The sequence below is a fragment of the Rattus rattus genome, chromosome 4, assembly GCF_011064425.1.
Source record: "Rattus rattus isolate New Zealand chromosome 4, Rrattus_CSIRO_v1, whole genome shotgun sequence".
In the NCBI taxonomy this organism is placed as follows: domain Eukaryota; kingdom Metazoa; phylum Chordata; class Mammalia; order Rodentia; family Muridae; genus Rattus; species Rattus rattus.
In genome coordinates, this window is record NC_046157.1 from 102429930 (window position 1) to 102442136 (window position 12207).

Below are 12207 nucleotides of genomic sequence, written 5' to 3' on the forward strand. Positions count from 1 at the left end.
TAGTCAACTTTACAATTAGTGGAATTAATTATTAAGCCAGTCAGCATCAACTACGCTCTGTGCTTTCTCAGTGCATCTGATTAAGCTTCTCACTGACATCTTTATTATTTTCTTTACTGCTTCTCTGAGGACTAAAATTAACTTCACACATCCATAGTAGTTTTTTTTTTTTCTTTTTTTCAGAGCTGGGTACCGAACCCAGGGCCTTGCGCTTGCTAGGCAAGCGCTCTACCACTGAGCTAAACCCCCAACCCCCCATAGTAGTTTTTAAAGTTTCCTTTACTCACACTTCAGATTAGAGAACATATTCAACTCTCCCTATACTCTTAGTTTATCTTAGAGTTTCTATTTGACAAGTGTCATTTAGACTTGGTTGTTACCCCCCGTAGCTCTCCTCTGCTTGGGACAGTGATCAGAATTCTACAATTAGAAAGACTTCTTTGTAGAAGCCCCCCATTGGAACGGAAAGACACCGACTAGGGTTTGTCAGTGAAATCCATTGTGACTTCTAAGAATGCTTTTAGAGTTAGAGGTTCTCAATTATAATTATCGCTGCCAAGATGTAGATTCAGTAATTTAAATTCATACTCTGGCAATGTCATCACGAAGTCTCTGTTTATCACTTACAAAGAGCAACGTGATTTCAAACTTGACCTGATACACAAAACAATGAAGTGTGAAGAGAACCAAGGGCCACGAGGTTGAGGACACCTCAGCATTTTAATGATCTCATCTTCTTTTCTGATCTCACTGTCTTGGACGATGACATCATAGAGACCTTTACTGCCCGTGTTCCTCCATTCATCATAAGATCCACTGTTTGTTGAGTAGGGCGAGCCATTTGCTAATGCTCTTGTGAAACCATTATGCCCATTACTTCATATATTTATTGAGGCAAAAGCAATTTTCCTATTTAATGGATGAGGAGCCTGGGTTTCAGAAAGAGGAGGTAGTATGCTTGGAGAGCCACGTGTGCATGCAGCTGGGGCACTGTTGAGTTTTGAGTTCGAATACCTCTTTTAGAAAATGTTCCCGCTGGTATAGTAGCAGAGCCTGCTTTCTCTACCCAGCACTTAGTCTGATCAACAGACAAAATGGTTACTCTATTCCAGTCACATGTGGCAAAGTCCCTGGAAAGAGCACACTAAAGGGCATAAAAACTCGGTGTTGCCAGTAAGTTCAAGATGGTTTTGAAACTGATCTGTAACGCAAACAGCATGTAGTTTAACAAGTGAGGCTGTGTAGGGAAAAACCGAGTACTGATGTTCTGAGTTATCATTGTATTGCTAAGGTTTTATGTGAACAATATTGATTTTTTTTAAATGAAAAGCCATTAAATTTAGTCTTTTACTAGGGAAAAGAACTACCTGAGTTATCTTACTTTATAATCATCCCATAAATGATAAAAACAGGGAGATCTTTAATTTTTCACCAGTAAGGGATCACATACCCTGACTTTTAAAAAAAATATCATAAAATGTTTTGAAAAGAGGACAATTAACGGGAATATATTTGGAATAAAGGTTCATTTTTTCCAAGATAGGAGAAAGTTGTAATTTTTAGTAAGAAAAGACCTAAGAGGAAATCAAGGGAACTAATATCTCACTCGAATTTCCACAAACATTTAGGAGGGGGAATTGCTGTAACCTAAATATTTCTACAAATCTGTATTATGAAGTGCTTGTTGATACAGTGATAACAGTAAAGCAAGGTAGCTGTTTTTATAGAGTGTGTAAATAGCTAAAGTGCAAAACTAAAAATTATATATTTATTTACATTAAATTATATTTTAAATGTGAATGGAATGCAAATATATGATTAAGAATATTATTTGATATATGTTTATTTTAAAGTGATTAAGTGAAGTTTTCCTGCACTATACAATTAATGAAAGAGAACCCCCTCAAAAAAAAAATCACTATTTTACTCTATTTGATTTTACTTGTCCTGATTCAGTCTTGTCCCAAACTGACATTTTGTTTAATCTTACTCCTCTCTTTGTGAGCAAAAGTTTTCAGGTTTGATATCTCTTACCTTAAGATGACTATTTTGAGTCTAGACTTAGTGTTCAATCTTAACAGGCAAGCAATATGCACACCTCTATATCCTTATAGAACAAATACTGTTATTTTCAATAAATCACCCTTGGCAAACATATTTTATGCGTTAGATTTATTACTTCTATTACGTAATCTATTCTATCAGGGGAGCTTTAGATGACAGGATCTACTGGACACACTAGTACATCAAGAGCAAAATTCAGGGAACAGTTCCAAGTGAGTGACAAGCCAGACTGGACTGTGGGATTCACTCGTAAAGAACCTTCAAAATCCACCCATGGCAGCTTACCCGGCTCTGTGTTTGAGCTTTTTATCTAGGATCCCATCTCTGGAAACAAGTTTATTAAATACCAAAATGCCAATCACCATGTTGACCTGTCAAATAGAAACAAAGTTAACCTTTCAAATGATACCAAAGGGGATCAGGTCCCCCTTTTCTCCAAAAAGCAAGCTGTAAACCACCACAGAGGTATGCGATTCTCAAGAGTGATGTGAATAACTTCTAAAAGGTGCAATGTGCGTGCCTCTAACATTTAAAGTCCATTAAACACACTCAATTTCCACGGTTTGTGGTGTAACACGGTGAAATTAACCTTCAATTGCCTAGCATTTAAATGGTACCAGACTCCATCAATCTGGCGTTATTCTTTCTAAAGAAACTTTGACTAAAACAATGGGTTAAATGGGTTTTATCTATGCTTAAAAGCCAAAGTACTTTAAGTCTCCCAGCAAGGGGCTGGGCTGAGCCTAGGCAGGGGAAGGTACCAGGATTTGTCACTGTCCCCAACAGGGAAGACAGAATCTAAGTCACTCTAGCTGCTGTGTGGCTGTGCTCTGCATCAGGAGTGCATAGGGGTGCAGTGAGGGTCGGAGTTCGGGGAGGAGGTTGCTTTCTGATGCTCCCTTTCCTAAGAAGGGAAAGCCTATTCCATCTCCAGATTCCTGGATACTGACACCTGTTCTTAAATATGCTCTCCTGAGCACTTCTTAGCAATTTCTAAAATTTCCTTACTCTTGGTTACATGACTTTTTGCATAATATCAGCTGAAGTGAAATCAGTAAGGAGATGTTCTTTTTCAAGTGAAATTGTTAAGGCGCGTCAAAGAAATACTTATTGGTAGAAGGTGATGATGACGAATACCCATCCCAACTGGAAAATCAAGAAAACCCAAGAGCCTTTTAAAGAGCCTTCTTTAGCCTTGTACCCGCTATTAGTGAGCTAGAGTCTCATGCCACTGACCCTCTCTTGCTAAGAGAAGGCTGAAATCTGTCCACTTGCTGATATGAGACAGATCCAAAGTGAGTCTGTTATGCAGTGATTTAAGATATGTCACTCTTAGTGTCTCTGCAAGATACCACTCCGTCAGGAGCATGACATTGTACTTCACTACATTTGAACCAAGTCCTATGGACTCTATTAATTCACAACTTGAATAGGAGAATTTATGACCGAGAGAGAGAGCCATTGTATTGGTGTTTTAATTATGGACATACTTTACAGGGTTATATGTATATTAACCTAGCAGCTTATGAAAATAACTTAATTGATATAATAAAAGTCCAGTGCAACAGACCTAATAGGGTTCCTAATCATTTCAGTTTCCCTATGCTCTTATGTAATAGTTATGTCATCAGTGGTCTTTCTATCTTTCATCTATCTGTCTGTCTATCAACCTCCTATCATTTCTCTTCCTTTGTTTCATCCATCCATCTGTCCATCCATCCAATTATCTATCTATCTATCTATCTATCTATCTATCTATCTATCTATCTATCAATCATCTATTTATCTATCACCTATCTATCTATCTATCATCTCTCTGTTTCATTCTTTGTTGCTTTCTTTCTTCTATGTATCTATCTACACATCTATGCAACTATCTATCATCTATTTGTCTATCATCATCAGAATTTCTTTCTTCCTTTCTTTATTTCTTTCTTTCTTTCTTTCTTTCTTTCTTTCTTTCCCTTTCTTTCGATTCATAGTCAATTTCTGTACCCTGCTACAGCTTAAAAGAAAGAACATCTTTAAAGGAAGAAAGACTTAGAGTTATTAAGAGAGACATTTCTAGCTCCCAAGTTGTTGAATGAATCCTTCAAAAAACTGAAGGCTAATTATCTAATGGGTAGTCTGATTGAACAGTGATATAAATCTTTATATTTAATTTATAAACTTCTTCCCTCCTTTATTTCTTCCTATTGATGAGTCAGAGTGATATGTATGAGAAGACATGTATTAACTTAGGATAATATTGACCCACAGGGAACATCAAAAAGTCTAGAGATGTGCTAGGCAGAGGAAGGAATGGTATTGAACATATTAGCATACACAGTTCTGATTATGAAACAGTGAAATAACTATTCTAAAATGATTGTATCATTGAGGTTGAGACAGTTTCATATATGTATGTATGTGTGTGTATGTATATATGTATGTATGTATGTATACAGATGGATAAATGGTTGATAGGTAAAGGCTTTTGGAAGTGTCAGTCTTAAATCTCCCTATTCATATATAAATACAATATTCAAAATTAATATAGAGGTGTGATGATAATAAAGAATTAGAATCTTAAATCTTATAGAGGAGTATATTGAAGTTAACTTGAGTGCCATCACATATCTAAAATCACTGTAAGAGGAATTTTACTCTCCCGAGTTTAATAATCTTTATTACTTAAATATGAATATTTTAGAGCAATATAGGATTGAAACAACTGACATTAAAATTAAAGTAATAAAGTAATAAGTAATTGAAATTTAAAATTTCTGCCCACCAAACACTTAGTCAAAATTGTCACTCTAAGTGAACTTCTGTGATCTCTATTTTGCTAAGCAATTAAGTAAGTGAATTCAGTGTTTACCAGGACAACAGCGGCTGCAGGTCCAACGAAGGCATAGAGCAGTCCTCCTTCAAGAGACAGCCAGCAGCTAAAAATAGTATTAGATAAAACTAACAAAAATCAGTGATAAGCATCAGGCCACTGAATCGTGATGCCAACAGCATAGGCTAGAATTTAACCTTGCAATGTTGGCACATTTCAAAGGCTTATAACTTAAACCCTAGAAGCTGTAGAAACACCTAGAGTTAGAGCATTTCATGAGTAAGAAACAGTACATATCTCTCACTGGAAAGAAACTTAACCACTTGTCTTTACCTTGAGAGGGTTAAAATATTTTAGACAAATTATTTCTATTTTGCAATATCTATATTTGTTCTCATTGCAAAGAGGTTATCACCTAGCACACTCTGCTTTATCTCCTGACAGACTCTTAGAGTGAGTTTAGGGAGTCTTGGAAGTGGAAGTTATCTGCTTTCCTTGAGAGCCATTGAGATACTAGGAAAAACTGGTTTAAAAAAGACCAAGGCAGGAAACGATAGCTCCTGTTTATGTCACCCCACCCCTTTAATTCCACTGTTTCCCTGACTACCAAGAACAGTCACTGGAAGAAGATTGTGAATTAAAATGAGTGCAGCTGCATTTGTTCCATAGACTAACTTCGCCAAGAGATGCAGGATTCTACCGATGGAGCTAGGGAACTCTTTTGGGTGAAAATGTTCGTCCTCTGAATCAAATGGAAATAAAGAAGCCAGAGGGCGCAGCTTCAGATGTCTGCAGACTGGGGCCTCGATGCCAATGGTTGCGGAAGGTGATGACAAAAGTGTGAGGGACTGGATCTTAGTGCTCCTGGGCAGCCATGACATTACCTCATGCAACTATTTCCTGGTATTTTACTGTCTCCGTCCATACAGACAGTGAGCTGCCTTCAAAAGTTGCAATATGAACAGGGACTCTTCTATGCGCCTCCTAACACTAATCTGCTCTACAATTATTGACAGGGTGGTTGCATAATGTAGGCATTTGTCAAAACTCATAGAAAACCAAATGTTCTAGAGCATAAACGTGCCTCTCTAAGTTATACCAAAGTTTTAATCTAGTACTTATATACACAGAAACACTAGTATACATAGTTACAAATATGTCTGTATTTATTCAAAGATCAATTCCAGACTCGGTATGCTTTTGACCTTTACAAACTTAAAGGGGGGAATGGAAATATCTGTAATACCAACAAGGTGTTTTGCAAATACTTGATATACACCAACTTAGTTACCTTATTAGAAAAGGTAATAACTTACAGTAACCATGCTATAGTTAATAGCAGTCCTGAAATAAATGCTTGGCATAAGGCTGGACCCCCAGTGAATGGGATTCTTTGGGGGAGGGTAGTAATGGGGGGAGGGTTGGGAGGGGAACACCCATAAAGAAGGGGAGGGGGAGGGGTTAGGGGGATGTTGGCATGGAAACCAGGAAAGGGAATAACATTTGAAATGTAAATAAGAAATACCCAATTAATAAAGATGGAAAAAATGCTTGGCATTCTTTTTAGTGGTATTGACTGCATATAAAATCAAAAACTCCAAAGACAGAAACTTTTCCCTGCTCTAAGAGGGTGCCATGGGATGGGTAGGTGAAGGGATGTCCCTTTAGCTACTCTTTATTAGCTGAGTGCAGCATATGGCTTCATTATCAATAATTCCTAACTTATACCTGGAAACAATTACAGAATGCCCTGTTTTTAAGTTTAATAATAATATTCATGCACTCTGAACTCATATCTTCAATATGAAAATGGGTTCATTAAACGATGAAAGTATAATGCTTTAAATTAGAAATATTAAATTGCCTTGTAGACTTTGCGAGCATCCTAGGCATAAGGTGGTCTATCATACCCCTCTCTAATTTCTTACATAGCCTAGGCGATTTCTAATATGGACTCTGGCTCCTGACCCATTGGACTGCAATTGGAATTGAAGTATGATATCACCATGAAACAGAAGCTGAAATACCAGATAACAATAACAGGCATCGGTGATATTTGAAAATGATGGAAGAGTCACACCCTAAAACATAACAGGAAATACTACTGATCCCAACAAAGAGTATTTACATTTCGGCATGTACCCTGCATATCGGTATATCTTTAAAGGAAAATATGCTGGTCTTAGGACAGACACGAGGATTCTGAAGAGAGCTGTGTTACCTTCTTTACTTTTGTGCATATAAGCCACCTTGCATCATTCTTTAAGCTTCTGTCAATTGTTAATGACTCAGTGACACAGGGAATAGCATCAACAGCTAAGCAAAGTAAAACCTGATTGGTAGCTTCCTTAGTTATCAACAGGGGTAACATTGTAGATGGACTTACTAGTGGTCCGTGCCATATCCTTTCGTCCGGGTGAAGCCTACGGACGTGGCCACTACTAAAGCTGGCAGCCCTGCAAGAAAAGCAAGATGACACTTCATGTGCAGATACAGCCACCGTGGACACTTGCCCAGGACAAGCCTGGACAAACTCCAGGTGCTCAGATCACAGCAACTACTGTTGGAGGGGTCACCTCACTATATATACAAGTGAGAAATGATGAGAGACAGGTGAAATTTATTTATTCATGGAATCGTTTGCAAGCCTTCCTAGTCCCACCTCACACAGCCCCTTCCCACCCCAGTCCCCTTCTCCTCTGAGAAGAGGGAGGTATTCCCTGGGTACCAGCCTATCCTGACACATCAAATCACTGCAGGACAGGTGGATTTATTTCTTTTTTAAGTTAGTGAACTGCCCTGTTGTTGCTACGTTACCACTGCATTTAACTTGGTTTTAAAGAGGAGTAATAACACAGATTTAGTACATCTTTTAAGCTTCCCCCCCCATGGGTTTGCACTGTTATAAAGGAAATTTATAGTTATAAAACCAGAAAGGCAGGACACTGGATACTCTGGTGGGATGGAGTGTGGTAGGAGTGGAACATTCAGGTGGTCACATCTTGATCAACACCAAGTTTAACTTATAACAAGACACCAAAACTTAATTTTATCATTTAACATTTTCTTTTCAATTTACTTATAACAACAAAAATGTAGGGATAGAGAACTCAATTACCTGAAAATCTACACAGATTCTGACCTTAAGACTTATTTCACCACGTACATAAACATATTTGACTATTCATCATCTCTAAGAGGGTCATGTTTGCATGTTCAATTGCCTCTCTTTCCTCTTATAATCTTCAATGAGGAGGAGCCATGTTTTTAAATTAATACGGAGAAATATACATGTATAATATAAATTATACCTGTGATACTCTTTGTCTCCTCTCCCTCCTCATCCTATATGCTATTTGTTGATTGAATGTTTTGATTGAATGGATCTAAAAGAAATAACTATTCTTCCATTTTCACTGGCCCCAGGAAATCACTGATCTTTGAGGCATTGATGCCATGAAGCAATTGGAAACTTTCCCCAATACCGATGGGCAGTGAATTAATTAATCCTCAGTTCGGTGGTAATTGTATGTTTCTACTTTTGAGGACCCCCTTAACTATATGTGAAGTTTAATTGCCTCACTAATGGCTCCCTTCTTCCCTGTGATGTGAGTAGCCTTATTCGTTAACAGTTTGGAGATTTCTTGGAATAGAACACTTAGAGGTTTCCTAGGGCTTTGCTACATGTCCAGCACATATCACGATCTGGGATCCCGAACAATTCAAAGCATTTGCATTTTCAGAAAATACCAGCAGGAAACATATTGTCTTTCTAACTTTAGCTAACTCAGGTCTCAAGGTATTTTATCTGCTAGCTTGCTAACTAAAACACTTTCTAATTATTCCCTTATAAAGTTCCAAACGACCCCGTGGATGTTCAGAAAATGGCGTCTCATATATTTCCACTTCCTATCTCAAGTCAGACTGGGACCAGTCAGTTTTTACTATTCAATGACATTGTTGCTCAAAACCTATTAATATGCTTACCCCATCCAAGGCACAAGAAGCGTTTTCTTATAAGCCGGGTCCTGATTTTTCCTGTCACAGCCATGTACGACTGCCACGCCTCTGTCAAGACCCAACAGAATGAAGCCAGGAAGAAAAAATGCAAGAAGGCGGTGGTGGTCGTGCAGATGCTCTGTGGAGACAGAAGGAGGAAGTGCATACTCAACCTGGACCTAAGAGTCAGAGGACTGGACTGCTCTCTTCTTTGTTTCCGGTCCTCACCCCTCCTTTGTTCTCAGATGAGAAGGGGGTCTTACCATGTGGTCCATAGAGCCTTGAACTTGCCATCCTCCTGCCTCAGCCCCGGAGTTCTATGATTATAAGGATATGGCAATACTTTCTACTGGAAGTGGGTAAGTCCTGATTGTCTTTTATTTCACATAGAAATCACAGGGACGTGACACAGAAACTGTCTACAGGACCCAGAAACTTATCTCCTTTATACTTCATACAATCTGCGCAACACAGAAATACATGCCCCGGTTCCATATGAGTTTTCAGTGTCTTTAATGAGGAGAACGCCCACTATAAATTTAAATGCAAGGAAAATTAAAATCACTGCCTTAGTTGTTGTTTTTTAATAAAATTATGGAAATGATCCTTTCTCTAGTTTAAGTTGCAGACATCATGGATAATTGTTTTGGCTACATTCTTTATCTCTCTTCCTTAACCAAGAGTTTCTACTTTTTGATATGTCTGTGTTGATGCTAAGATTATACTGACAAGCTCGACAGTTTTATAAAAAAAAAAATGAAAAAAAACCAACAACTTTGCTTTCAATACGTGTGTGATACCCGGGTTATAACAGCAAAATACAACATAAGGTTTGGCTCACAGCCTAGAACAAAAGCAAAGTGCATTGTAAAGCATTTAATAGTTGTGTCCAATGCTACCACATTGGCTATGCGTGTCTTAATCAGGTAATTTGGAAGAGCTCATTTTGAGTTGCCAGCAGTACACGGCTATGATTTCATAGATATTTTTTTCCTTCACGCAATCTAATCACCCTAAATGTGTGGAACATTAGCTGTGCCTGGTCTGCAAATGACCAGCAGCTTCGTCTTATAGAGGCTGCGCCTTATTTCCCTGTTGGTATGACTTCTTCGTGTACATCTTGTTGCAATACAACTCCTCATAAACCAGAACCAGCAGCAGAATCAATTTCTTTCTTCGTCAGGCAGCCTTGTTCCCAGAAATTGAAAATAGACAAACAAAGACGTTAGGTTGCTAATTAGAGATTAGCAGGCTTGAAGGCATTGGAGTTAGTCTCCTCCCTCATAATCACTGAAGGGTAAAACCAGAGTCTGGAAATGCAGGATTCTAGCACAAAACAGAAGATGACAATCTGACTCATATTTCTAGTCCAGGGAGGGGGTCTGATGTCTTGAGTTGCCTAGTTGATAACTGGTTCCAAGTAGTTCCGATCATGTAAGATAGAGATAAGATAATCTGTATCTGATAAATTTTCTGATAAAGAACAAAGACGAACTATTGGCTCCTCTTAAGAGTCAATACAAATGGGCCAGTAATCACTGGACAGGAAAGCACCCCTCAGGAAAGTTGTCTGTTCCTGAGATTTTAAGCATAGTGTAAAATGAACATTGGTGTTATTGTTTTGTTTTGTTATTGTTAACGTGTTATATTTGCCAAGTCTTAATAGTATAACTTCTACACAACAACTTTCATGAATAGTAATTTTCAAGTGACTGCCATTTCTTTTTCCATGAATGTTATCTGTTTCCCAGGCATCATTACTCTGACGTGTGAGACTTAGGACTCGTTAATTGCTTTTCCCTTACACTCCACACTTTACAGCAGCAACTCCTAAGGATCAAGTATTCTGAGTCTCTTCAGTAGCAGGGCTTTCCCCACTGATAAAGATCAAACTCCAGTTATCTCAGGGATATATTTCAATGTCTTTTCAGTCATTTCGACCACCTGACCCAGCACAGTGACTTCAGGCCATAAGGCCCCTTCTTTGCGCTGTTCAGTCTACTCTCGACTCCCATGATACTCGTGTTCTTATAGATACAATTTCAAATTGAAGACTCACTCACTGGCACCTCAAGTTTATCATCAAAATTTGTTTAACCTGCTTCGCCACAGGCTGTTGAACTATCACAGCTGCTGTGTGCTACTATATTGCAAAAGAAAACAAATGTAATTTAGTAAACTGAACACTGTTTGTGCTGCTAAGTTTTGTGGTGTAGCCTTTAGCCCCAATGCTTAGGAACCTTAAAAAAAATTTGTTTTCCTGAAGGCAACTGATGAAAATGAACTACTTCTCACAAACCAGAAGCTAAAAGCAGTCCTAGAGAAACATTAAAAGCAGATGAGAGCAGAGTGGAGGTAGATACCACAGTTCTGAGCTCAGTGTTTAGAGCAGCGACAATACAGAAAAGAGAAAAATATGCCACTATGTAAATGTACAGAAGAATCCTAGATCTGTTCAATAGGACTTCTCCAACAAATGAATAAAGAAAATGAAATAAAAGACAGCATCTGTACTGGCTGGTTTTGTGTGTCAACTTGACCTGAGCGGGAGTTATCACAGAAAAGGAGCCTCAGTTGAGGAAATGCCTCCATGAGACCCAGCTGTAAGGCATTTTCTCAATTAGTGATCAAGGGAGGAGGACCCAGCCCATTGTGGGTGGTGCCGTCCCTGGGCTGGTGGTCTTGGGTTCTATAAGAGAGCGAGCTGAGCAAGCCAGGGGAAGCAAGCCAGTAAGTAACATCCCTCCATGGCCTCTGCATCAGCTCCTGCTTCTTGACCTGCTTGAGTTCCAGTCCTGACTTCCTTTGGTGATGAACAGCAGTGTGGAAGTGTAAGCTGAATAAACCCTTTGCTCCCCAACTTGCTTCTTGGTCATGAGGGTTGTGAAAGAGTAGAAACCCTAATTAAGACAGCATCTAAAGAAGAAATATTGTGGAAGAATTCTTCAGAACTCAATCCAATCTTGGCTACAGGGTAGATCAGGCAGGAAACCTGCCCAGAGAGACACACAGTCTTCTTGTGTCTTGTGAAATTTGTTAACATATTGAATAAAAATAAAATTTAAAAATGGTCAAAATTAAAAGAATGATTACTTCCAGAGGAATAAGAATCAGAGTGATATTAAATTTTTTGTGAACCAGCCAGGATCCAAGAAGGCAGTGGGGAGAAAATATCCTTATTCTAATGAAAGAGAACTTTGAAGTTAGAATTCTACACCCCAGCCAAACTATTATCCAAGTGACAGGCAGAAGTATATTTTTAGAATTGAAAGGGACTTTGAAGTTTATTACTTTAAGGTTCTCTCTGAAAGAATTTCTAGACA

At 38.4% G+C, this 12207-nt stretch overlaps 1 protein-coding gene across 1 annotated transcript in view; it reads right to left on the reverse strand.

Annotated features, from left to right (window-relative positions):
- Adgrb3 (adhesion G protein-coupled receptor B3) overlaps positions 1–12207 on the reverse strand; it is a 718298-nt gene that overhangs the window by 56606 nt on the left and 649485 nt on the right. The window contains exons 20-23 of the mRNA XM_032900877.1: positions 8873–9023; positions 7272–7341; positions 4925–4991; positions 2350–2435 (exon numbers count right to left, since the gene is read on the reverse strand). Of these exons, the coding sequence (XP_032756768.1) occupies positions 2350–2435; positions 4925–4991; positions 7272–7341; positions 8873–9023 (374 nt within the window). The remainder of the gene's footprint in view (positions 1–2349; positions 2436–4924; positions 4992–7271; positions 7342–8872; positions 9024–12207) is intronic.